The sequence below is a fragment of the Theropithecus gelada genome, chromosome 20 (assembly GCF_003255815.1).
Source record: "Theropithecus gelada isolate Dixy chromosome 20, Tgel_1.0, whole genome shotgun sequence".
In the NCBI taxonomy this organism is placed as follows: domain Eukaryota; kingdom Metazoa; phylum Chordata; class Mammalia; order Primates; family Cercopithecidae; genus Theropithecus; species Theropithecus gelada.
In genome coordinates this window covers 42742874-42770001 of record NC_037688.1, presented here as the reverse complement: position 1 = coordinate 42770001, position 27128 = coordinate 42742874, and the positions used below count along the sequence as shown (strand labels likewise).

The following is a 27128-nucleotide window of genomic DNA, read 5'->3' as shown; positions in this document are numbered from 1 at the left end:
CAAACGTGGTAACATTTCAAAACCGGGGAATCTGGGTGAAGGAGTTCTTCTATTATTGCTGCACAACTGGAATTATTTCAAAATAAAAAGTTACAAAAATGTAAAAAACCAAAATCAGTATCATGAATGAAAAAAGGCTGAGAGGCTGGGCGTGGTGGCTCATGCCTGTAATCCCAGCACTTTGGGAGGCCAAGGCGGGTGAATCACTTGAGGTCAGGAGTTTGAGACCAGCCTGCCCAACATGGAGAAACTCTGTCTCTACTAAAAATGCAAAAATTAGCCAAGCATGGTGGTGGGCGCCTGTAATCCCAGCCACTCGGGAGACTGAGGCAGGAGAATGGCTCGAACCCGGGAGGCAGAGGTTGCAGTGAGCTGAGATCACACCATTGCACTCTAGCCTGGGCGACAAGAACGAAACTCCGTCTCAAAACAAAGAAACAAACAAACAAACAAAATGCTGAGAACGGTTTCTGATTCCACGAGACTATGTAGACCCAGGTAGTCCTTGCAGACCCTCCTAGATTCGGGGAAAATTGGCTACCATGATGGCAGCGGCTGGATACAGCAAGTGAGCCTATGGACAGGGTCAGACGCCAGCATGGCCATGTGAATTTCCTGGGTGTGGAATCACAGGCGGACCTGCGGGACATGTCCTTGCTCTTTGGACGTGCTCCCTAGATTTCATGATGTCTGCAACCATCTCCCATGTGGTTCCCCAAAAACACATTTATAGGGCCGGGTGCAGTGGCTTATACCTGTAATCCCAGCACTTTGGGAGGCCGAAGTGGGCAGATCACCTGAGGTTGGGAGTTCCAGACCAGCCTGACCCAAATGGTGAAACCCTGTCTCTACTAAAAATACAAAAATTAGGTGGATTGTGGTGGCGCGTGCCTGTAATCCCAGCCACTCAGGAGGCTGAGTAGGAGGAGAGTAGTAGCAGGAGAATCACTTGAATCCGGGAGGTGGAAGTTGCAGTGAACTGAGATGGTGCCACTGTACTTCAGACTATGCAACAGAGGGAGACCCTGTCTCAAAAACAAAAACAAAACAAATACAAAAACATTTATAGGAGAGAGGGGGTGGGAGGTGAGCCCATGGGATCTAAACGGGGGTACACAGGGATTCATGCATCCCCCAACTTCACCCCAGCCCCCATTTCTCAACTTTTCTTTCTCTGGCCACTAGATGTCTCTGTGTTGTCCAACCAGGCAGTGGTTTTCTTTTTCTTTTCTTCTTTCTTTTTAGTAGAGACGGGGATCTCACTATGTTGTCCAGGCTGGTCTCGAACTCCTGACCTCAAGTGATCCACCCACCTCGGCCTCCCAAAGTGTTGGGATTACAGGTGTGAGTCACCATACCCAACCTTCATTTTTAAAAAGTGCTTAAAGTTTCCAGGATGGCGAATTGAGACCTTTGCCCTTCTTCTCTGACCCTCCTCTCTCTCTCCTACCCTGTGTTAAGGTGGCCTTTTCTCAACTGAGCTTCTTCTCTGGTTTCCCGGGGGACCGCCCAGCCCACTTGACCTCTGCGGCAAGGAATTTTCCGCCAGATGGGTCTCTGCTGCCCTCCCGTGGCCATTAGCAGTAGCACAGACCAGGCCAACTGGAGGGCAGACACCTGACATGGCTTTTGTGGTCTCTCCTGTCCTAGAAGAGCTGGGGTCTGCAAAGACACAGAACCAATCGGAAAGGTATTTACTTAAGGGATTGGCTCACATGACACAAAGAAGACCCTCCAGGAGTCTGGCGCATGAAGGAGTTAGTTCACCAAGGGAATAATCCAAAACTCTCTCCAGGACCTGGCTGTTCAGTTGGGAAGTTAAGACACACCCCTTAAAGGGGCCGGGCGCAGTGGCTCGTGCCTATAATCCCAGCACTGGGAGTCCGGGCACAGTGGCTCACGCCTCTAATCCCAGCACTGGGAGGCCGGGAGCAGTGGCTCATGCCTCTAATCCCAGCACTGGGAGGCCGAGGCGGGCGGATCACCTGAGATCAGGAGTTTGAGACCGCCTGGGCAACATGGTGAAACCCCTTCTCTACTAAAAATACAAAATTTAGCTGGGCATGGTGCAGCTTAAATCCCAGCTGCTTGGGAGGCTGAGGCAGGAGAATCGCTTGAACCTTGGAGGCAGAGGTTGCAATGAGCTGAGATCTTGCCATTGCACTCCAGCCTGGGCGACAAGAGCAAAACTCCGTCTGAAAAAACAAGAAAACAAACAAATAAAACCACAGCCCTTAGGACAGACACCCACAATTCCAGCAGAGCAGAGCATTCATGTGAGATGGATATGGGGGGAGGCGACGGGGTGGAGGAGTGTGTTGGAGGAGGAGGGGTGAGGGCAGGGGTGAGGTCAGGGTGCTCCGGAGAGACCCTGTGGGGTAGACCATGGGACGGTGTGTTCTCTTTGGACCCTGTGTGAGTGTCCTGGTGGCCCCCATAGCAAAATTACCCCAAACTGGGGGCTTAAAATGACAGAAGCTTCTTCTCTTGCAGTTCTGGGACCAGAGGCCGAAATCAAGGTTCTAGGGAGGCTATACTCCCTCCGGAGGCTCCAGGGCTCTCTCCAGCCCCTGGCACCTCTCTGTGCTCCTGGCTCACACTGTGCCACTCCTGTCCCTGCCCCTTGGCCGCATGCCCATCTCCCCTGGGTGTGCTTCCATCTCCTCTTCTCATGAGGACTCCAGTGGTGGGATTGGGGCCCACCTTCCTCCGGTGTGACCCAGCTGATCACATCTGCAACGACCCTGTTTCCAAATAAGGCCACACTCTGAGGTCCCCAGGAAGACATACATTTGGGGAGACATTATTCCACCCAGCACAGCCCCCAAGAGTGAAGGAAGCAGAGAGCAGGAGAGTGACTGGACTGGGGCCCAGTGATGGCTGCATGGCACAAAGGGGACACGGGACCCCCCCACCCCACAGCCTGGCACAGAAAGGAAGGAACCACGCTGACCATAGAACCCCAGGGGGCTACTTAGAGACGTCCCACGGGAGGTTGGAGGGGTTCATGCTCCAGACAGAGAATGGGGACCCAGCAGGGACAGAGCTTGGGTGGTCCATGCATTGTTCAGGGCCTCTGGGGAACACAGGGCAGGGCATCTGCAAAGGGACTATTGGATAGAGTGTGATGATGAGATCACTGGAGAAGCGTGAGGAGGGGCCAGTCAGCCGGCACAGCCCCGTGGGCACCCGGGGATGGGTCAGAGAGGGAAGCTGCCATCAGCCTGGACCTGTGCACTGGGAATTTCAATGAGTTCTGGGTCCTGGCCCCAGCGTCTGTGTCTGTCCCTTCACCTCCATGTCAGGGACTTACTTCTTCTAATTAAGTACTGTCATGATCCCATTCTGCAGGGGAGGGGACTGAAGCCCAGAGAGGTCAGGAGACTTGCCCAAGGTCACACAGCAGAGCGGGGTCTGGGATTTGAACCTGTGTTTAGCTGACCCTAAAGTCCTTGCTTTTATATATGTTTAAAAACAACAACAACAACAACAACAACAAAAACCCTTTCCATTTCCATAATGAAAACCTCCAAACATACCAAGTAACAGAACAGCAGAGCAAGGCCTGGGCCGCTTCCTTCGCCCGCCTCCCACCCTCGTTCCTTACTGTCCTGATGTTTATGTTTCTTTCCTGAAGGTAAAGTGTCTATACATTGAGATACAGTAATCATACAATTAGTAGAATGTATTGGACTTGAGCTAGTCAATTTGACATGTGCGTTTATATTTTCTTTCTGTGGTATCTTAATTGTCTTACTTTACTAACTGAGCAGATAGTGCTTTTTTTTTCTGAGACAGAGTCTTACTGTGTCGCCCAGGCTGGAGTGCAGTGGCATGACGTCAGCTCACTGCAAGCTCTACCTCCTGGGTTCACGCCATTCTCCTGCCTCAGCCTCCCGAGTAGCTGGGACTATAGGCACCCACCACCACGCCTGGCTAATTTTTTGTATTTTTAGTAGAGACGGGGTTTCACTGTGGTCTCGATTTCCTGATCTCGTGATCCGCCCGCCTCAGCCTCCCAAAGTGCTGGGATTACAGGCGTGAGCCACTGCGCCCGGCCCTATAGTGCTTTTATAATAAGGGAAAAAACAATGCAATTCTGATAAAAACATGAAAGCCACTCCTTTGAGCTGGTTCCTTGCCCCACCCTGGGGAGCCTCAAGTTTACCCTGTGCATCTGCACCCCCCACCTGAGCCTAGACCCCGGGAAGGCCAGTGGCGGGCTTGGGGCACGCAGCCTCCCTGAAGGGAGGGAGGAACCCAGTGGGCAGGACCCACACATGTGGCTGTGCGCAGGCCTAAGCCCCCTAAATCTCTCCCTGCTACCTTCTTGGGAGCCCCAAGCACTAGCCCAGTTCCACAAGAGCCTCCATCTTCAAAGGGAGAGTGTGGGCCTCTGTGGGATGCCCTCTTCTCTGAGTAGCCCCTGAACCAATGCGAGGCTGGGGAGGCCAGCCTCAGGGAGGCATTGCCCGGGCAACCAGCTCCTCCTAGGGCCTGCTGTGGGTGGCCCTGTCACCTGGCAACGCGGTGGCAGCGTCCCTGGAGCCCAGGCCACACAGCTGCACCCAGCCCTGCCCAGCTCCTCCCAGGCCTGCAGGACCCCTGGGGCCCTGTCCTTATTCCCCACCACTAGGACAGCCAAAGCTCTGGTCACAATGAACATCGTCTTCTCCAGGTGAGTGGGCTGGCGCCAGCCTGGCTGCGAGGGAGGTGGAAGTGGGGTTTTGAGGCCCAGTGCACCAAGAAAGATGAGGGCAGCAGGACCTGCTGCTTGGGGTGGGGGTGGGGGGTAAGGGGAGCCCTCCCTCCCACGCCGCCTCCGCCTCCATCCAGCTCAGGGAAGACAGGGCTTGGAACTACAGAAGCTTCCAGAATCTGGCCTCCTTCTGCTTCTCCAGAATCACTGCCTGTGGATCTGGGGTAGCCAAATTCATCCCCTTTCCTTTCTCGCCTCCACCTGGAAAACCCCCATCCCACCTCAACCCCAACCAGGCCTCCCCCTTCCCTGGAGGCCCAGCCCACGCCACCCCGGCCACGCTGCCCCAGCCCACGCCACCCCGGCCCACGCCGCCCCAGCCCATGCCATCCCTGCTCTCACAACCTGCCTGCCCTGCCCCGCTCATTTCCACGCCTGGTTCCTCTGAGGTTTGAATTCCAGGCAACCTCTCAAGCACCCAATGTGTTTTTATCTTTTATTTTTATTTTTTTGAGATGGAGTCTCACTCTGTAGCCTAAGGTAGAGTGCAGTGGTGCAGTCTCAATCTTGGCTCACTGCAACCTCCACCCACTGGGCTCAAGCGATTCTCATGCCTCAGCCTCCCAAGTAGCTGGGACCACAGGTGTGCTGCCACACCCGGCTAAGTTTTTGTATTTTAGTAGAGATGGGGTTTCACCACGTTGCCGAGGGTGGTCTTGAACTCCTGAGCTCAGGCAAACTGCACCCCACAGCCTCCCAAAGAGCTGGGATGACAGGCGTGAGCCACCGTGCCTGGCCCTGATGTGTTTTGAAAACACAGCTTCTCAGGCACACTCCCAGGGATTCTGGTGCACACGCCTGGGGTGGGGGCCTGGGAGCCCCAGTGTCTGACTTCTGTCCCCTGTGCTGCTGAATCATGGCGCTCTGAGGATCCTACCTGCAAGAACAGAGGCTGTGTCTGGCTGTGTGACCTGTAGCAAGATGCTTCACCTCTCTGGGCCTCAGTTCACTCCATTTTCATATGGTGATACCAGCAGTGCCTTGCTTACAGGGCAATGCACGTGGAGTGTTTTGCGGCGAGGGTGGCGAGAGAGTTAGGGTCTCTCTGGACAGAGGGCTGCTCCTCAGGGCGTTTCTCGCATCAGGGATTTGATGAGAGGATTGCACGGGGGACTTTCGTCAGAGGGAGAGAGGCAGGGACAGTGACACACTGGGGATGAGGGGAAGGAGAAGGCGTGAGGAAGCCCAGGAGGGAGGCAGAGGCTGGGCGTCCGTGGCTGTCTTAGAAGCCTGAATGCGGCAGGTCAGTCATCGTGCACCTGCTGCGGGGAGGTGCCGGACCGGGAGCATTTAAAGGTGAGTCAGGGCCGGGTGTGGTGGCTCATGCCTGTCATCCCAGCACTTTGGGAGGCCAAGGCAGGAGAATCACCTGAAGTCAGGAGTTTGAGACCAGCCTGGCCAACATGGTGAAACCCTGTCTCTACTAAAAATACAAAAATTAGCCAGGCATGGTCGTGGGTGCCTATAATCCCAGCTACTCGGGAGGCTGAGGCAGGAGAATTACTTGAACCCGGAAGGCAGAGGTTGCAGTGAGCCAAGATCATACCACTGCACTCCAGCCTGGGTGACACAGCAAGACTCTGTCTCAAAAAAAAGAATTTTGACAGCCTACGGGGAAAGACAGCACAGGGGAATTTCAGAGGGAAGAGGCCTCTGCAGCCAGGGGTTGTGGCGTAGAGTAACCCTTCCAGGAAGATAAAGCACCTTTAGCATCCCAGGGAGGAAAAAAGCCAGCTTTGCAGCCAAACTCACGTTTATATTCCTGCCCACTACTGACCCGCCCAGGCAGATCCCCCTCATCAGCCTCAACAGCCCTGATACTGCCACCTTGAGTGACAGCCTGTGGCATGTGTGTGCCACACCGGAGGCCGGCTGATGGCAGCTCCTTTTTTTTTTTTTTTTTTTTTTTTTTGGGACGGAGACTCATTCACTCACCCAGGCCAGAGTGCAGTGGCGAGATCTCAGCTCACTGCAAGCTCTGCCTCCTGTGTTCACGCTATTCTCCTGCCTTAGCCTCCCAAGTAGCTGGTACTACAGGTGCCCGCGACCACGCCCGGCTAATATTTTTTTTTATTATTTTTTATTTTTAGTAAAGACGGGGTTTCACCATGTTAGCCAGGATGGTCTCGATCTCCTTACTGCATGATCCGCCCGCCTCTGCCTCCCAAAGTGCTGGGATTACAGGCGTGAGCCACTGCGCCTGGCCAGCAGCTCCTATTTTTATAACCATTGTCTCCTCCTGGCATGCCCGGGGCCCTGCATCACTGCCCAGAATGGCTGCTTAGGTCCCCTCTTCCGCAGGGACAGCCAGGTGAGGGGGATGGACAATACCGTGGCCAACACCGAGAAGTACTTCGGGCAGTTCTGCTCACTGCTGGCCGCCTACACGCGCAAGACGGCCCGGCTGCGGGACAAGGCAGACCAGCTAGTCAAGCAGCTCATCGACTTTGCCAACTCCGAGAACCCTGAGCTGCGGGCCACCATGAGGGGCTTCGCCGAGGACCTGGCCAAAGTGCAGGATTACCGGCAGGCCCAGGTGAGTGCTGCCGGCCTGGGTCTGGGATGCTGAGGGACACCCGGGCTCCAATGCCAAGGTCAGGCCTGAGGGCTGCAGGAGCCCTGCTGTGGCCACAGCCAATGGGTGTGTCCCCAGAGACATCCACCGAGGGTGGACATTTACACCCTTTCCAGGGTCACGCCTCTGCCTGCAGGACTGAGAGCCCAGGAGGCTTTGCTGAGTCGGATGAAGGGCCAACAAAGCAAGGAAACCCACGAAGCCAGCCCTGGGGGCTCCATGAACCCCTGAATGAGACACATCCAGGGCCTATGAGGGCCTCGAGAAGGAACAGAAATCCTGGTGGGGAGTCAGGGGCAAGGAGGCTGCAGGGTGTTTAGGAAATAATTAAAAATAGAAATTCCTGCCAGCCCAGAAAAATCCTCACCATGAATTGTAGAAAAGAATCAAAAAGGGCCAGTTGCAGCGGCTCACACCTGTAATCCCAGCACTCTGGGAGGCCTAGGTGGACAGATTGCCTGAGCCCAGGAGTTCAAGATCAGCCTGGGCAACATAGCAAGACCCCATCTCTTAAAAAATAAAAATAAAAAAATGAGCACCTGTGGTCCCAGCTACTCAGAAGGCTGAGATAGGAGGATCATTTGAGCCTGGAAGGTCGAGGCTAGAGCCATGATTGTGCCTCTGCACTCTGGCCTGGGAGACAGTGCGAGACTTTGACTTACAAAAATACCAAAAAACAAAGATTTAAATCAGATGGCAACGCATGTCATGGGCAACCCAAGAAAGATTGTGCAGACGGAAAAAGCACTGTCTTCTCCAGGCAGCCAGACACAGCCCACGGTGCCCATGTTCTCAAGACAGATGACGATAGTCCCCCAGCAAGAGGCCTTGACAACCCCATTTCTCACCAATACATCCTAATTTCACCTGGTAATGAGGTGGCCACCTGTGCTAGCTGATTATCTTTATTTTATTTAAAACATTTTTTAAGAGGCAGGGTTTTGCCATGCGGCCCAGGCTGGTCTTGAACTCCTGGGTTCAAGCCAACCTCTCACCTCGGCCTCCCAAAGTGCTGGGATTACACATGTGAGCCACCATGCCTGGCCTAGTTAATTACCTTTAACCAAAGGAAAAATAAAACTTCTCACGGCTCTGTGACAAGCAGGTGGCAGAGCTCGGAGCCAGGCGTCTACGCTAAATTCCCACAGAGGTTGGAGGAAGACCAGGACACCAGGAGGCAGGGCGCCGTCTTCCTTGATGTTTACACGTTCAGAGATGGCTCCCGGCCCTCACAAAAACATTCCCGATTGTAAAACGGGCAAGAGGCTGCTTTAGTTTTTTGTTGTTTTTTGTTTTTTGAGATGGAGTCTCACTCTATTGCCCAGGCTGGAGTGAAGTGCCATGATCTCGGCTCACTGAAACCTCCGGCCTTGCAGGTTCAAGCGATTCTTCTGCCTCAGCCTCCCAAGTAGCTGGGACTACAGGCGTGCACCACCACGCCCAGCTACTTTTTTGTATTTTTAGTAGAGATGGGGTTTCACCAAGTTGGCCAGGCTGGTCTTGAGCTCCTGACCTCAGATGATCTGCCCGCCTCGGCCTCCCAAAGTGCTGGGATTACAGGCATGAGCCACCGTGCCCAGCCCTGCTGTGACCTCAATAAAAGTCTTGTCCCCAAAGCGAGGCTCAATTTTCTCATCTGCAAAGTGGGTTTGTCATCGCCACCCTGTGTGGCAGTTGGGAGACGGGGCCAAGGCTGTCGTGTAGAGGGACTGAGCACACACCAGCGGCCTGTCCTGGCCTCCCCAGTAATGACACTCCCTGAGTTCTGGGCCAGGCACCATCTTCCTACTGTCCTGAAACCCTGGTGGGTGCACCCATGACCTCATTTGACAGGTGAAGAAATGAGGCTTCGAGAGATCAAATTCGTTGCTGGAGCCCTCAGGAGGCAGAGCCGGGCCCTGAGCCCAGGCTCGGTGCCTCCAATACACTGGGAAAAGGGAGGGCACCTCGCGCTCCCCCTCCCCCAACACAGCTCTGGACACGCGGCTCCTTGGTGCAGGCTGCACTTTATATGCCCAGGCTGGAGTCAGGCAGCACCCTGTGCCCTTCACTCAGATCCCCTGGTGTCCCCGCTCCCCCAGGTCGAGAGGCTGGAGACCAAGGTGGTCAACCCCCTGAAGCTCTACGGGGCACAGATCAAGCAGACGCGGGTGAGCTGGGGCACCTTGGCGTGGGTGGCGTCCCCGTCTTGCCCTGTGGGATCCCAGGAAACAGCCTGCTCCTTTTCTGCAGGCTGAGATCAAGAAATTCAAACGTGTCCAAAATCGTGAGATCAAACAACTGGAAAAGCTGGAGAAACTGAGGCAGAAGTCACCCTGGGATCGGCAAATGATCGCACCCTTCCCTGGAAGTGGGGCCTGGGGCTGCCGGGCCAGGGTGTCCACTCACACTGATGTCCTCTGGGGTTTTCTTTGCCTGGGCCCGCTGGGCAGGGGCTGGGAAGCGGGTGGACCACCCCAACGGGGCTGCCTGGGCTTAACTCGGTTCCTTAACACATGTTTTTCAGTCCCAGGTGAGTGTCACATGCCTGTCTGGGGCAGGCAGAATCACATGTAGGAAATATACGACCTCACAAAACGGCCAGGTAGGCTTTACCTGGGCAGAAGCAGGTGTGTGCAGGACCTTGCGCTCAGGATGGGAAAGCCAAAGGTACCGGTAAAAACGGGCTCTGGGAGTCTGGAGACCTGGGCTCTGTCCCATCATTGACACCATCCAACAAGTCACTCCCTCCACGGGCCACGGCTTCCCCGCCAGTTACTTGTTTAATGCTCATATCAGGTGCGCACTACTAGCCTCATCCCTGTTGTCTGTAGGAGGAAACCAGGGCTCACAGAGACGCAACTACGGGAGCTCATGGGGCACAGCAGGTAGAGGGGAGCCTGCACACTCTCTGTCGCACTGTCCTGTCCCGTGGGAAAGATGCAGGGGACGGGAGGTAGGGTGAGAGCTGGAGGAGGGTTAGTCACCTCCGCTGTATGTGTAACTGATTTGTGACTGTGTGACCTCATCCAAAGAGTGCCCCCACTTCTTTTTGAGAGACAGAGTCTCGCGCTGTTGCCCAGGCTGGAGTGCAAGTGGCAGAGTCTCGGCTCACTGCAACCTCCGCCTCCAGGGTTCAAGCAGTTCTCCCCCCTCAGCCTCTCCAGTAGCTGGGATTACAGGCGCCCACCACTGTGCCCGGCTAATTTTTATATTTTCAGTAGAGACAGGGTTTTGCCATGTTGACCAGACTGGTCTTGAACTCCTGACCTCAGGCGATCCACCTGCCTCAGCCTTCCAAAGTGCTGGGATTACAAGCCCAGCCACAAAGAGTGTCCCTTAATGGAGCCAAGTCAGCGGTCCTCACTTGGGGGCATTTCACTATCCGGGGATGTTTCTGGCTCACGATTGGAGAGCTCTGCTAGAACGTGTTAAGTTTGTCCCACTGTGGTGAAAAATGGCCACAGACTCACCGTTCAGGAGGTTAGAGGTCCATCGTGGGCCCACTGGGCTAAATCAAGGTGTGGAAAGGGCTGGGTTCCTTCTGGAAGTTCCAAGCAGAGTCTGTACCCTCGCCTTTTCCAGCTTCCAGAGGCCACACACATCCTTTGGCTTGTGGCCCCTCCCCCGTCTTCAAGCTGGCAGCCTGCACCTTCCCTCTGTAGTCACGTCTCTCCTCTGACTCTCCTGCCCGCCTCCCTCTTCTGCCTGTAAGGACCCTTGTGATTGCACTGGGTGTAGCGGATAATCCAGGATATTCTCCCATGGCAAGGATGGCTGATTAGCAACCTTCATTCCACCTGCTACCCTCACTCCCTTTTGCCTTGGAAGGGGCGTATTGGCAGGTGCCGGGGATTAGGATGTAGCCATCTTTGGGGGCCGTTATCCCACCTACCACCTGGCATCCAGTGGGGAGAGGCCAGGGATGCTGCTAAACCTCCCACAGTGTCCCAGACACTAGTGCCAAGTGTGGGGAGTCCTGACCTACACGAATGGGGGCCACAGCCCTGCCCGAGCACTTCCGGGTTCTATCCTGGCTCCTGCCTGGGTCACCCACCGTCTCTGCAACCCATTTGTTTGAGTGACAACAGCTTTCCCTTCTGTCCTGGGGGCTTCCTAGATGCGAGCCCCCAGCTGTCTCTTCTCGGGCATTTCACAAACATGAAGGTGGCATTAAGTCCCCATTTTAAAGAGGAATTTGAAGCTGAAAAAAGTGACTTGTCCAAGGTCATGCAGGCAGTTAAGTTGCAAATTTGAAATGCACCTCCAAGGTGTTCAACTCTAAAAGCTAGCTTCTTCATGTCTGGGCTTGGTGTGGAGTAGGCGTCTATAGACGTTGATCAAAAGAACAAAGGAGTTAATTAACTAAACGTGTTCCTCATGCAGAAGTTAATTATCAATGAATGTGGAGCACCTGTCATAAGGGTTCAGCAGGTGCCACTGTTTAAGTTTTACAACAGCCCTGCTAAGCAAGTCTCATTACTGTCCTCTGTTTACAAGCAAGGAAATTGAGGCTCAGAGAGGGTAAGTGACTTGCCTGAGGTCACACAGCTAGCAAGCAGGTGTGTCTCACTCCAGTGACTGCTCCTTCAGCTAGGGTCCTACTCAGCCATTCCTTTGATGACCAAATTAGCAAGAGATGTCCCTTGAGGCAGGAGAGCTGACCTGAGAGAAGGGTTTAGAGACAGAGTGATTCAGAAAGGTGTCTAAGGGCCAGAAGCACCCCCATGACACTTTCTACCCCTTGTGTCCCTGGGGCCAGGCGGAGACCAGAGTGCAGAGGGCCGCCATGGACTCCAGCCGCACCACCCTCCAGCTGGAGGAGACAGTGGATGCCTTCCAGAGGCAGAAGCTGAAGGACCTGCAGGTGAAGGTGGTTGGCCGGGATGGGAGGCGCCCTGGGCTGCCTGGTGTGTGTGTGCACGCACGTGTGTGCATGTGTCTATGTGCATGCATCAGTATGAGTGTGTGTGTGCGGGTCTGTGTACATGTGTGAGCATGGGCAAGTGTGAGTGAGCTTATGCTCACACAGGCTCGCGGCACAGTTAATCCTGGCCACAGGGCATCAGAGGCTGGTGCTCAAGGCAGCTGTCCCAGTGCAGCTGGAAGCCACTGGGTGGCCCTAGGTCCAGCTCCTAGCCAGGAAGAGTTTGTCTCCCTCCACACACACTCTCCACTTCCTCTCCACACAGATTGCTGTAACCTCTTTTTCTCCTCACAGCTCCAAACCCCCTCCCTGAACAAGCCACATTGAGGCCCAGCAGCTGGGTGTGGGTGCCTTCCTCCTGCCACCCAGATCCCCACCCCAGTGCCACAGAGCGCTGGGCCCAGAGCCCCAGCTCTTACAAGAGGAGCTCAGAGAGGTGGGACTGACTGATCACAGAGATCCCTTCCCCAGCTCTCGAGCCCACTCTAGTCCATTCTCCAAAGGTGCACGCCGCCTGGGGATTTTTTTTTTTTTTAGATGGAGTCTCACTTGGTTGCCCAGGCCGGAGTGCAGTGGTACGATTTCCACTTACTGCAACCTCCGCCTCCCGGGTTCAAGTGATTCTCCTGCCTCAGCCTCCCGAGCAGCTGGGATTACAGGCATGTACCACCACGCCCGGCTAATTTTTGTATTTTTAGTAGGGATGGGGGGGTTGGTCTCACCATGTTGGCCAGGCTGGTCTCGAATCCCTGACCTCAAGTGATCCACCTGCCTTGGCCTCCTAAAGTGCTGGGATTACAGGTGTGACCCATTGCGCCTACCCCAGGGATCTCTTAAAAGTCAGGTCCAATTCATCATCCCTGGGCTGAGCACCCTCTGGTGGCTCCCCTTGTTCTAAGGACTGGAACCAAAATCCCTTCAAGGCTCCTAAAGCCCTGACCCAGCCCTGCAGCCTCATCCTGCCCGTGACACTCCAAGCTCCAGTGCACAGAGCCCACTCCTACCCGAGGCCTTTGCAGGGCTGTGCCTTGATCTGCACCCAGTTGGTGCCTCCTCCTCCTTTGGCTTACCTCATTTTTTGGGGAAACTCACCCAGACCCCAGACTGGTCAGGCCCCTTGTTTAAACACCCTACTCTGCTTTCGCAGGGCTGCCATCCCAGTTGCAATGGTTAATTGTGTATTCAATTCACACGTTACTTTAACAAGTGTGGAATGCACACCTGCTATGTGCCAGGTGCTGTGCCTGATGCTGGGGACATCATGCCCAACAAACAAGGTCCCTGAGCTGACGGAGTTGACACCGTTGGGGTGGGAGGAGATGGACGGCTCGTGTGGCCGGTGATATGCTGTGTGCCATCCATCACGTTCGTCACATTGTGGAGCAGAGAAGCCTGTGAGGTCGCTGTGTAACACATTGCATGTCGGTGCCACAGGACAGGCCCCCTGCCAGTCCCAGCCACCAGGGTCCAGGGCCTGGTACCTAGTGGGTATTCAGTAAATGCTTGTGGAATGAATGAATGAGTGAATGCCTACATGAACGCATGCACAAGGGAATGAAGTGTCAGTGATTAGTGCTCACGCTGTCTACGTGGCAAGGAGGACCTGAAACTGTCGGCAGACATTATTCAGCACCCCTGATGTGTTTGGGGCTGGGTGGACGGCACCAGGGAGCATGGACCACACGGTTCTGCAGGTCAGGGGCCAACAGAAGCACAGTTTAAAAGTGGGCATGCTTTCAAGTTCTGGGATTAAATTTGTAAGAAATGTGAATCCAAACCATGCCTTGAAAGCCCTTCACATTTCAAAAGAGATAAAACAAGAACTTGAGCTAATCATCACCACCTGTCTTAGCCCATCCAGCCTGCGCCAACACAACACTTTAAGCTGGGTGATTTATAAACAACAGAAGTTTCTTTCTCACCGTGTTGGAGCCTGGGGAGTCCAAGACCGAGGCTCCAGCAGATTCAGCATCCAAGGAGGGCCTGTTCCCCACGGCTGGTGCCTTCTATGCATCCGCATGTGGCAGAAGGGGCAGAAAAGCTCCCTCCAGTCTTTTTTACAAGGGCACTAATCTCATTCATGAAAGTGGAGCCCTTCTGTGGATCATGAGGAGTTCGAGACCAGCCTGGTCAACATGGTGAAAGCCCATCTCTACTAAAAATACAAAAATTAGCTGGGTGTGGTGGCACACATCTGTAATCCCAGCTACTCAGGAGGCTGAGGCAGGAGAATCGCTTGAACCTGGGAGGCAGGGATTGTAGTGAGCCGAGATCACACCACTGCACTCCAGCCTGGGCAACAGAGAGAGACTCCATCTCAAAAAAAAAAAAAGCCTCCTGTGAAAAGATCTTCAGGACCAGTTGTTAGCAGGGGAAAAAGCAAGCTCAGAAGAGAGTGAAAAAGGGACAAGAGAAGAATATTGGCTTATCTAAGGAAACAAGGGGGAACACACAAAAACTTCTGAACATGATCTCAGGAGGTGGAGGGAAAATGAAAAAGGGAACAGGATGGAGGATGTAGAGCAAGTCTCCTCAATTGACACTTTGGCATGGTTTATATTTATTTATTTACTTATTTACTTACATATGTACTTAGTAGAGAGAGGGTTTTGCCATGTTGCCCAGGCTGGTCTTGAACTCCTGGGCTCAAGTGATCCTCCTGACTCCACCTCCCAAGTTACTGAGATTACAGGCATGAGCCACTGTGCCTGACCAATAGTTTTGATTTTTGAAGCATGCAAATGTGTTCTCTCTCAAAGAAAAATAAATTTAAAATAACATGTCGAAACTTCCCACCTAGGGCCTGTCCTCACACGGACAGCTCCCCTCACCCCCATCCCATCTGCCTACATCCCAGGCTACCCTGGGCTCTCTTTCTCACCGTGATGCTTACATTCTTTGTTCTTTGGGTTTCTCTCCCCACAGACTTTTTTTTCTAATTTTGTGACTATTGAGATGGTTTTCCATGCCAAAGCGTTGGAGGTGTATTCTAGTGCCTTCCAGACCCTGGAGAAGTATGACCTGGAGAGGGATCTACAGGTGGGTCACAGACACCCCATTTCCTATTTGGTGGAGTAGGGCAGAGTTTCACTTTGGTTCTGTATTGATAGAAGCAGTTTTTGTTGGTAACGTTTCACAACTGTTTTTTTGTTTTTTTTTTTCTTTTTTTCTTTTTGAGATGGAGTCTCGCTCTGTCGCCCAGGCTGGAGTGCAATGGGACAATCTTGGCTCACTGCAAGCTGTGCCTCCCAGGTTCACGCCATTCTCCTGCCTCAGCCTCCTGAGTTGCTGGGACTATAGGCGCCCACCACCACACCTGGCTAATTTTTTGTATTTTTAGGGGAGACAGGGTTTCACCATGTTAGCCAGGATGGTCTTGATCTCCTGACCTTGTGATCCACCCGCCTCAGCCTCCCAAAGTGTTGGGATTACAGGTGTGAGCCACTGTGCCTGGCCACATTTCATAACTTTTCTAACTTTGAAGACTCATTCTGATGAAGCATTGTCAATATCTGCACCTGGGTGCCAAACAGGACAATTTTTCGTAACACTGTTTGGAATATCAACATATTCATCATCATTGGGGTGTTTAAAAACAAATGGATCAGTGGGGCGTGGTGGTTCACACCTGTAATCCCAGCACTTTGGGAGGCCAAGGCAGGCAGATCACCTGAGGTCAGGAGTTCAAGGCCAGGCTGGCCAACGTGGTGAAACCCTGTCTCTACTTATTGGGGGAACCAGCCCCCAGTATTTCAACATAGGTCCTTTCTATTTTCCCTAAGTGTCGGCCTGTCTGAGAAATAAAGAGAAAGAGTACAAAGAGAGGAATTTTACGGCTGGGCCTCCAGGGATGACATCACATATTGGTAGGTCCATGATGTCCCCTGAGCCACAAAACCAGCAGGTTTTTATTAAGGACTTTACAAGGGGAGGGGGTGTATGAACAGGGAGTAGGTCATAAAGATCACATGCTTTAAAGGGCAGTAAAGATCACAAGGCAAAGGGCAAAGCAAAGATCACAAGGCAAAGAGCAAAATTAGAATTACTGATGAGGGTCTATGTTTGGCTGTGCATGTATTGTCTTGATAAACATCTTAAACAACAGAAAACAGGGTTCGAGAGCAGAGAACCGGTCTGACCTCAAATTTACCAGGGTGGGATCTTTTCCGAACCCTAATAAGCCTGAGGGTACTACAGGAGACCAGGGCATATTTCAGTCTTTATCTCGATTGCATAATACAGACACTCCCAGAGCGGCCGTTTATAGACCTCCCCCAAGGAATGCATTCCTTCCCCAGGGTATTAATTATTAATATTCCTTGCTGGGAAAAGAATTCAGTGATATCTCTCCTACTTGCACGTCCGTGTATAGGCTCTCTGCAAGAAGGAAAATATGGCTCTATTCTGCCCGACCCTGCAGGCAGTCAGACCTTTGGTTGTCTTCCTTGTTCCCTAAAATTGCTGTTATTCTGTTCATTTTCAAGGTGCGCTGATTTCACATTGTTCAAACACACATGTTTTACAATCAATTTGTACAATCGTGGTACTGAGGTGACATACATTCTCAGTTTATGAAGATAACAGGATTAAGAGATTAAAGTAAAGACAGGCATAAGAAATTTTAAGAGTATTAATTTTGGGAACTGATAAATGTCCATGAAATCTTCACAATTTATGTTCAGGGATCGCAGTAAAGACAGGTGTAAGAAATTATAAAAGTATTAATTTTGGGAACTGATAGATGTCCATGAAATCTTAACAATTTATGTTCCTCTGCCATGGCTTCAGCTGGTCCCTCTCTTTGGGGTTCCTGACTTCCCACAACATCTACTAAAATACAAAATTAGCTGGGCATGGTGGTGAGCACCTGCAATCTCAGTTACTCAGGAGGCTGAGGCAGGAGAATCGCTTGGACCCGGGAGGTGGAGGTTGCAGTGAGCTGAGATCATGCCACTGCACTACAGCCTGGGCAACAGCGCGAGACTCCATCTCAAAAAAAAGAAAAAAAAGAAAAAAAAAGAAAAACCGTGAATGGATTAACAACAACAAAAAACCTTTCCTGGCTGATGCTTGGTGTAGTTTTGAAATAGAAAGAAGTGCTATTTATCCCCATCTGATCAGTTATAATCTAGAATGAGCTGTTTGCATTATCTGTGACATCCTTCTGTAAGTCTAGTATTGTAAAGCAACAATCACTTCTCATGATTCTCGTCTGTGGTTCTAGGGGTTGATGGGGCTTACCTGGGCGGTTCTCAGGTGGGGCCTTCATGTGGTTGCCGTTGGTCAGGGGCTGGGGCTGTCTTTTCTTAGCTTTCCTCCCTCATGTCTAGAAGAAGGTGGCTGTCATCTGAGCACAGGACAGGCCATGTGATTTGCAGGGCCCACTGCAAAATGAAAATGTGGGGCCCTTCCTTCAACAATTACTAAGATCTTCAGGACAGCAGCATCAGAGCGCTAAGCCAAGCACAGGGTCCTTCTGGGCGTGGAGCCCTGGGCAACTGCATGAGCCACATCCCACAAAGCCTGCCCTCCCTGGGTCTTCCTCAGGATCTGCGGCCACAGTGCCTGCCCACAGCTTTTCCATGGGGCCTGGGCTTCCTCACAGCAGCTGGTTCCAAGAGGGAGTGTCCTGAGACACGAGTGGAAACTCGATCACTTTTTTTTTTTTTTTTTTTTGAGATGGAGTCTGTCTCTGTCGCCCAGGCTGGAGTGCAGCGGCCGGATCTCAGCTCACTGCAAGCTCCACCTCCTGGGTTTACGCCATTCTCCTGCCTCAGCCTCCCAAGTAGCTGGGACTACAGGCGCCTGCCGCCTCGCCTGGCTAGTTTTTTGTATTTTTTAGTAGAGACGGGGTTTCACCATGTTAGCCAGGATGGTTTCAATCTCCTGACCTTGTGATCCACCCGTCTCAGCCTCCCAAAGTGCTGGGATTATAGGCTTGAGCCATCGCGCCTGGCCTTTTTTTTTTTTTGAGATGGAGTCTCCCTCTGTCACCCAGGCTGGAGTGCAGTGGTGCAATCTCGGTTCACTGCAATCTCCACCTCCCGGTTTCAAGCCATTCTCCTGCCTCAGCCTCCCGACTAGCTGGGACTACAGGCGCCTGCCACCATGTCCAGCTAATTGTTTGTATTTTTAGTAAAGATGGAGTTTCACTGTGTTAGCCAAGATGGTCTTGATCTCCTGACCTCGTGATCCACCTGCCTCGGCCTCCCAAAGTGCTGGGATTACAGGCGTGAGCCACCACGTCCAGCACTCGATCACCTTTTATGACCTAACCTCAGCAGTAACCCAGTGTGTCCTTGCCATATTCTATTTGTTAGAAGTGAATCTCTGAGGCTGCCTGTATTCAAGGGGAGAGGAATTTGATTCCAGCTCCTGATGGGAGAAGCATCAGATCATCTGAGTTACCAATAAGCCTTAAAACTACCACGAGAGGTTTGATGCAGGTCGGAGGGGCTTCTCTCGCATTCACTCACTTAACAATATTCTTTTTAGGGGCAAAGGGGATCTCGAATCCAGCTGTTTTCCTGTGTGACAACGGTCATGTTACCTGGCCTCTCTGGGCCTCTCCCATCTGTAAAACGGGGTGATAATGCCCACTCACAGGGCTGCTGTAGATTATGTGGAATAAGAAACAGGAAGCTCCTGGAGAGGACTGTGGAGTTCCATGGGCGTTAGCTGTCTCGGGTCTTCTTATCCCACCGTCTTTCCATCCCACTCCCCTGACATGCTGTGTTTTCCCATTGGATCCAGTCCACCCTGGTCTCTCCCCGGCAGGATTTTAGAGCCAAGATGCAAGGAGTTTATGGGCATTACAATACTCAGCCGCTTGCCAACACCAACCCCTCTCCATCTGTTCTTCAGTCTCTCGCCAGCCAGGTGAGTGTGTGGGTGGGGGTTATACCTAAAATGACATACATGGCGTGGGAGGTCCTGTGGTAGTAATCCCAGGGATCAGAGGAGGGTGGCTGAGAACTCAAATTTGAAATGAAAGGCTGAGGAGGCAGGGGTGGTGGGAGCGTGGAGGGCTGCCTGAGGTCTGACCAGGACTTTGCCTTGAAGTAGAACAAAGGCAGGTGCGGGGACTCATGCCTGTAATCCCAGCACTTTAGGAGGCCAAGGCGGGCAGATCATTTGAGGTCAGGAGTTTGAGACCAGCCTGGCCAACATCGTGAAACCCCATCTCTACTAAAAAAAAAAAAAAAATACAAAAATTAACCGGGCTTGGTGGCGTATGCCTGTAATCCCAGCTACTTGGGAGACTGAGGCAGGAGAATCACTTGAACCCATGAGGCAGAGGTTGCAGAGAGCCGAGATCGTACTATTGCACTCTAGCCCAGGTGATAGAGTGAGACTCTGTTTCAAAAAAAAAAAAAAAAGAATCAATGAAGCCACAACACGCAGTGTGGCAGCTCACACAGTCCCTGCCGTGGCTGCCACGGGTCCTGAGCACTCCCTGGAGGCACTCTGAGGTGTTGCCACTGGAGAAACAGAGGCCCCCCAGACAGGTCCACACCTCCATCCCAGCCCACGGGCCCACGGTTTCCAGAATCCAGGATTCCTCAGAGGTTAGGGAAGTGATTAGGTGTATACATTACACGTTACCTTACAGCCCCAGGAAGGCCTGCCGTCAGGAGCACTTGTATTTCCGCAGGGAACTCTGCAGGTCCAGCTGTATAGGGCAAATGAAGACCCTGAACATCCTCATGCCAATCATCGCAGGTTTAGTCTCCATGACTGGGGGTTGAGGGGGCAGTCAGCTCACTGTGTGTGTGGGCAGGGTGGGTATCTCATGCTTCCAGGACATTCTTTCTAACGATGGTAGGGTAAGTGCAATCCCAAGCTGTTTAAAATAATCCCAGACTGCCTGGAGGCTTTGTCCATATTTTCTTATTCTTTTTTCTTTGTCTTTGTTGGATTGGGTTAATTCGAAGACCTTGTCTTCAAGCTCTGAATTTTCTTCTTCTACTTGTTCACTTCTATTGCTGAGACTTCCCAGAGCATTTTGCATTTCTGTAAGTGTGCCCAGTGTTTCCTGAAGTTTTGGTTGGTTTTCTTTATGCTATTTCTTGGTCCAAGCCCACTGCTCCTGGCGGTGGGACCTCGGGGAAGTCTCCTGGCCTCTCTGTGCCTTGGAGTCCTCGCCTGCAGAGTGGCTCCGAACAGTGACCTCTGTGTGGGGCTGCGCTGAGTATCAGATGAACAGATCCATACGAAGCACGGAAAACCCGGCCTGTTGCACAACGAACACTCGAGACTTGTTGCTGCCATTATTATTACTGATGTTGCTGTCGTTTTATTATTACTATTATTTAGAGTGCTCAGAGCACGATACGGAGCCCAAGAAAAGAAGGGGAGGAGAGTGAGGACGACTCCATGGAGGAGGCCCCTGTGGAGGATCTCAGGGCCCTGGGGCAGAGACCCAATGCTAGAGAACCGCCCACAACAGTCAGAAGAACTTAGCTGGCCTGGGATCCTCAGGTGGGCTCTGCTGTGTGCCCTCAGGCAAGCCACATGTCCCCTGAGCCTCAGTTTCCTCATCTGTACAATAGGGCCAATATCACTCACCTCACAGGTTGCTCTGGGGGATCGCTGTGCCTGGCACATAGTAGGTGTTCAATAAATGCCCTGTGACTCTCAGCTGGATCCTGGCGCTCTCGTCCTGCCTTTAGTCCGGGGGCTCAGGTGGGGTGTGCTTGCCCCTGTGTTCATGTTGCAAGCACAGTGGATTCCTTTCCTGGGCTGCCTAGACAAGCACCACTGCCCGGGCAGCTCAAACCACAGAAAATTACTCTCCTGTGTTCTGGAACCCAGAAATCTCACAACAAGGTGTCAGCAGGGCTACTTCTTTCTGGAGGCTCAGCACCCATCCCAGGCCCCCTCCAGCTTCCAGTGGCTCCTGTCCTTGGCGCGCCTGGGCTTGCAGCCGCAGCCCCAGCCCCTGCCTTCCTCTTCAGGTGGTGTTCTCCCAGTGTGCACTTAAGCCTGTGTCCAAACCCCCCCTTCCTATAAGGACGCCCATCATCAGAGACCCCCCTCACTCCAGGATGGCCTCATCTTGCCTAATTATATCAGCAACGACCCATTTCCAAATAAGGTCACATTCGGAAGTATGGGGGCAGGTAGGACTTCAACATAGACCTTCGGGGACAAAATTCAGCCCACAACACATGGACGTGATGTGCAGGGATGCTCTTGGGACCAAGATTGCCACAGAAGTCCACAGCAGTCAGAGCGGGATGGAGGTGTAGGGAGGGTTGGGGTGTGTGGACTAGGGGGCTGTCTGCTGGGACCGCTGGTGCACAGCCGGGGAGCAAATCCCCTTGACCGTGTCCGAGGGCAGCTGAGGTGAGCTCGCTCCTCCCAGCCTGGCACAACTTGGTGACAGTGAGGCTTAGTGGAGATGTCTGGGTCCTAGAACTGTCTTCCGTGGCCAGGCGCGGTGGCTCACACCTGTAATCCCAGCACTTTGGGAGGCCGAGGCAGGTAGATCACCTGAGGTCTGGAGTTCGAGACCAGCCTGGCCAACATGGTGAAACCCATCTCTACTAAAAATACAAAAAATTAACCGGGCATGGTGGCACAAACCTGTAATCCCAGGTTCGGGAGGCTGAGGCAGGAGAATCGCTTGAACCTGCAGGGCGGAGGTTGCAGTGAGCTGAGATTGCACCACTGAGGTTGCAGTGAGCCGAGATCGCGCCACTGCACTGCAGCCTGGGCAACAAAAGCAAAACTCCATCTCAAAAAACAAAACAAACAAAAAAACAAACAAAAAACTGGCTTCCGTGCTTCCCATGAGTGTGGCCATCTCTGTCCCTCAAGGCCACACGCTGCCCAATGATTCCAGGTTAGAAAGTGCACCTGGGCCGGGCGCGGTGGCTCACGCCTGTAATCCCAGCACTTTGGGAGGCCGAGACGGGTGGATCACGAGGTCAGGAGATCGAGACCATCCTGGCTAACACGGTGAAACCCCGTCTCTACTAAAAAACACAAAAAACGAGCCAGGCGAGGTGGCGGGCGCCTGTAGTCCCAGCTACTCGGGAGGCTGAGGCAGGAGAATGGTGTGAACCCTGGAGGCGGAGCTTGCAGTGAGCTGAGGTTCGGCCACTGCACTCCCAGCCTGGACCACAGCGTGAGACTCCGTCTCAAAAAAAAAAAAAAAAAGAAAAAGAAAGTGCACCTGGAGCCTGCAGATACGGGCTGGCTCCACCGATCCCAGCACCCCCCACGGGTCACCCCCAGCCAGGGTTCCCACAAGCTCAAAGCCAGAAAGCACCTCGTCTCTGCTGAGACAATGGAAGCCAGTGAAAGTTCCAAATGAGGCTAAATTCTCCATGAGGAGACAGAACAGCATAGAAGCTTCTTTCTACCACCTTCCTAGATAGGATCACAATCCTTCCACCCTGCAGGGGGGAGGCCTGTTCCAGCTGCGGAATCCTTTCGAGCGCCCGGGCGGGGCATCATCCCTGTGGGGGGCTCATCCCTGCCTAGCCTCCTGCCTTCTGAGGACCTCGGCTGGGAATGGTCCGCCCGGTGGCCTCTCATGCTGGCCTGGTGGATAACCGCTGCGCTCTAGAGCCAGACAGCCCCGGGTTCGCATTCCCCACATGGAGTGCCCTGCGTTTTTCATCAGCAAAGTGAGGGACACACATCTTTCTCACAGATGTGTGAGGATTGAGGTAGGGTTGGCATCTTCATCACTGTGACTTTTTTGAGACGGAGTCTCACTCTGTCACCCAGGCTGGAATGAAGTGGTGCAATCTTGGTTCAGTGCAACTTCTGCCTCCCAGCTTCAGGCAATTCTCGTGCCTCAACCTCCCCTGTAGTTGGGACTACAGGCATCCGCCACCATGCCCGGCTAATTTTTTGTATTTTTAGTAGAGATGGGGTTTTGCCATGTTGGCCAGGCTGGTCTTGAACTCCTGAGCTCAGGCAATCTGTGCACCTCGGCCTCCCAAAGTGCTGGGATTACAGGTGTGAGCCCACTGTGCCCGGCCCACAGTGATTTTTATTACCCAAGATTCGGCTCCACAGTGCCTCTCGGGGAAGCCTTCCCCGACTCCCCCAGGCCAGGATACACGCTCCAGAAATAACTAAAACTTTCTAGATGTTCTGTATAATCTGTGTATTACATCTATTAATGCTTTAGAGTGTATATTTGTATACTTTTATAAGCATATACCTGCGTGTACACACACATTTGCTTATATGTAGATGTCCATGTTTTCAGGAACCTCAGCTGAGTCCCAACTCTGTGATAGTTTCTGAAGGACGATGACCTTGCTAGTCAGGGCCATGGTCCCGGAACTGGTGGTGCCAATTTCATGTAAGGTTTGGCTGGGTTGGGGGCCTCTCCCCTTCCCCTTTGGCCCCAGTGCACCTAAGAGACCAATTGTCCCAGAGTACAGGTGGGACAGTCGGCCCAGAGCCTTCCCTGTCACTCCTTCTCTGCTGGTCACTTGGGAACTGGCAAGAAAACTCAGAAATTCTCTCTTTTGGGGCCCTGAGGAGGCAGAGATGGGGGCAGCCACCTCACACAGGGATGCCCTCCCTCCCTGCCTTTTTCCTTTTTTTTTTTTTTTTTGAGATGGAGTCTTGCTCTGTCACCCAGGCTGGAGTGCAGTGGCATGATCTCGGGTCATTGCAACCTCTGCCTCCTGGGTTCAAACGATTCTCTTGCCTCGGCCTCCCAAATAGCTGGGACTACATATGCCCACCACCATGCCCAGCTAACGTTTGTATTATTAGTAGAGACAGGGTTTCTCCAACTCCTGACCTCGAATGATCCACCCGCCTCGGCCTCCCAAAGAACTGGGATTACAGGCGTTGAGCCACCCCACCCAGCCGAATAGTACATTTTAATTTATTCCTGTCAAAATTAGAAGAGCTGGGTCCTTTTTCTTTCACTAGATAGGAAACTTCCTACCCCTCTGTCCTGAGGGCAGCTGAGCAGGAAGAGGCCTACCTCCACTTCCCACAGGAATGGCCTGGGGCTGTGATGCTCTTCTTCCCGGTCCACAGATGAAGACGCTGAGGCTCAAAGAACCATCTGGCTAAGGGCATACAGTCAGCTGGCGGGAGGTGGAACCGGATCCGGGCCCTTCCAGGTCCCGCCCCGAGCTGCTCAAACTCTTTGGGGTCTTCGCTGCCTTTCAGAGGAGCTTCTCCCCTCCATGGAGTTTGCCTCCGAGTCTAGACCCTCACCACCTGCGGGAGGAATCCCCCAGCACTAGAGAAAAAGCCCAGATGCGATGTCCCAGGGCTGTGCACCCACAAGCCATGCCCGCCCTCCCTGTGTGGCTAAGAGGGGGCAGAGGGAGAGCTGGGGATGTGGAAGCTGCTCCATTCTTTCTCTGCCTGGAGTGGCAAGGAGTGTCCCTGTCCGCTCAGGCAGTTGGGGGAGGGGGACCTTGCATCCCTGCTCCTGGGGTCTGGGGGACACCCCTGTGCCCTGCTCCTTCCCTGGGCATGAAGGGGACCCCAGGATCTAGCTCTGGGGTCTGCCCCTGTGTCCAGCTCCTTCCCAAGGCAGGAGGGGGACCCCTGCATCCCACCCCTGGGGTCTGGGGGGACGCCTGTGTCCTGCTCCTTCCCTGGGCATGAAGGGGACCCCTGCATCTCAGCCCTGGGGTCTGGGGGACACCCCTGTGTCCAGCTCCTTCCCCGGGCATGAAGGGGACCCCTGCATCTCAGCCCTGGGGTCTGGGGTGACGCCTGTGTCCTGCTCCTTCCTCGGGCATGAAGGGGACCCCTGCATCTCAGCCCTGGGGTCTGGGGGACACCCCTGTGTCCAGCTCCTTCCCCGGGCTCATTGCCCAGCCATTTAGGCCAGAGTATCAGAACGTGGCTGTGGACTTCTTACAATCAGAGAAAAGGAAAAGCCCCCAAATTTTTGAAATATTTTTGTGGAACGGAGTTGGAAGAAACTGATGCAGGCGCCCTGCTTGTGTTGGCTAGGGGCTGTGGTCAGGGCCACTGACCACCCCAAAACCCCCAATCAAAGAGGTAAGGTGTCTTTGGCTTTGAGGGGTAGGGTCAGGTGTCCAGGTGAAGGGGTTCAAGGCGGTGGTGGAGCCTGGGCCAAGACCCAGTCCAGAGAGGGGGTCCCTCATTCATGAATACAGACTCCCAGTAGCCAGGCAGACCAACATGGCCAACATGGCTGCTGTATCTGATAAGACCCAGGTGCTCAGTCTAAGTGGAAAAATGTCTATTTGGCCTTAGAAAAAATGGTTTTCTTCTGAAAAGCTATGGATGTCACTCAGAAGATTTCAAATTCTGTAAAAATTCCTCATGGATGTGTTAAATATTAAACAGACTTTTGTGTCTTTTTTTTTTTTTTAAAAAAAGGATATTTTATTTCAGTTTCTACCTTCCGACAACTCAAGGTGCAATATATATACACATTTTTTTCTTCACAGCAAACACCTTTGATTTTAGCACTGTTTTGAGATCTTTACCCTTGACATTTTCTCAACCTTAAAATACTTTGTAGAACATCACCGAGTGGGACACAAGATTGCAAAAATGCAACAGAGAAGATACTGGTGTCACTGCACACCACTGGGGGCTACCAACAAGGCAATGTCCGGATGTGACCACCACGAGTCTAGGAAAAAGAAAGCAGAGGGCGTGTGCATGGGAGACGCCACTGATAGTTCCAAGGGGGGCTGCCAGGTCCAAGGCGGCGGCAGGTCAACCGTGTCCTGACACATTTACATGTTTTAAGGGGATCCATGTATGTTGTCTGAATTTCTAGCATTTCCTAGTGTTCAAACGTTTGCCTTATCCTTTCCCCAAGTGTCCACCCAGAAGACCCTAAGCCACAGCCCCAGGCTCGCCGGGAATGCCAGGAGCTCCTCTCCAACAGACAAACCCAAGACAAGCTGTCTCTTGCAGGGAGATCTGGAGTCCACCCCTTAGGGCTGCACGTCCTAAGGGCATGCCGTCGTCCCCCACCTCTATTTCATGAGCAAATCATCTAGGATTAAGGAGGGAGTGGGCGCAGCCCCCTAGTTCCGGTCAATGCACAGGGGATTTACTGACAGGCATCCTCTTTCTAGTTAAAGTGCAAAGTCCCTTAAGGCGCAGCTCAAGGGAGCTTCAGGCTGCAGCGGGCTCAGGCTCTGTTTTGTCAGGTCCCAGAGCCTGCAGATAAAGAGGATGGGCTGGGTTCTCCCCAAATTGCACTTTCCTGTGGGAGCGGTGTAGAAGGGAAGTTGGGGTGAACCCAGCCCATCCTCTCTCCCCTTGGACATGGTTTTTCCCTTTCCAATAGTAACTAAGAAACCCTACTCCCACCCCCAACCCCCGTGGAAGCGCTGTCCCACTGAAATCCCGTGGTCACGTGCATCCCCAGGCGCAGCTGCAGGTAGGGCCGCGCTCCCGAGGGCTCCCACTCACCACAGTCTGCAGGCTAGAGACACCCACACAAACCCAATCCCTTGCCAGCACCGGAGTCAGGCTCCCACGGTGGCATGCATCCTTGCGAGCCTGTCGGTCACATGATTGATTCCATCCCTTTCCTGGAGAGCATGCTACCCAGGCCCAGGGAGGCCCAGGGATGCATGCGGGCCTGAGGCACAGAAGGCAGGCCCCCTGAGCGCCTGTGTGGAGGGTGGCTTCCAGGCCAGTGTTGGCTGCAGGAGAACAGTCTGGACATGGTTCCTCTGTTTGGTGTCTCAGGCACCAACACATTCCTATTCCTGGCCTGAGGCAGCAAGGGTTCCTGGGGTGCATGGCCTGTGTGACTCCAGGAAGCCCTGCTGAGCCAGGCGGGGTGCACCTGGCATCCGACTCCCCTTTCCTGTGGACGCAGCTGGGAGCTTCTGAAGTGAAACCTATCTCAAAGAATCATCAATGTGAATGCGTGATTTACAGGACAAGGG

The 27128-nt window shown here is 53.1% G+C and overlaps 1 protein-coding gene across 1 annotated transcript; it reads left to right on the top strand.

Moving 5' to 3' along the window:
• The first annotated feature begins 4508 nt into the window (after positions 1–4508).
• FAM92B (family with sequence similarity 92 member B) lies at positions 4509–20883 on the top strand. Its single transcript, XM_025371298.1, has 9 exons — positions 4509–4678; positions 7061–7295; positions 9416–9484; positions 9567–9668; positions 9841–9846; positions 12076–12180; positions 15166–15279; positions 19018–19119; positions 19895–20883. The coding sequence occupies exons 1-9, from the start codon at positions 4659–4661 to the stop codon at positions 20054–20056; spliced, it is 915 nt and encodes a 304-aa protein (XP_025227083.1). The 5' UTR covers positions 4509–4658; the 3' UTR covers positions 20057–20883.
• Positions 20884–27128: the final 6245 nt, after the last annotated feature.

Bases quoted from the DNA above. Each gene is read 5' to 3' on its own strand.
- FAM92B (XM_025371298.1), top strand. From the start codon at position 4,659: ATGAACATCGTCTTCTCCAG. The intron at 4,679-7,060 runs GTGAGTGGGCTG...CCTCTTCCGCAG, and splicing joins ATGAACATCGTCTTCTCCAG to GGACAGCCAGGTGAGGGGGA. The intron at 15,280-19,017 runs GTGGGTCACAGA...TCTCCCCGGCAG, and splicing joins ACCTGGAGAGGGATCTACAG to GATTTTAGAGCCAAGATGCA.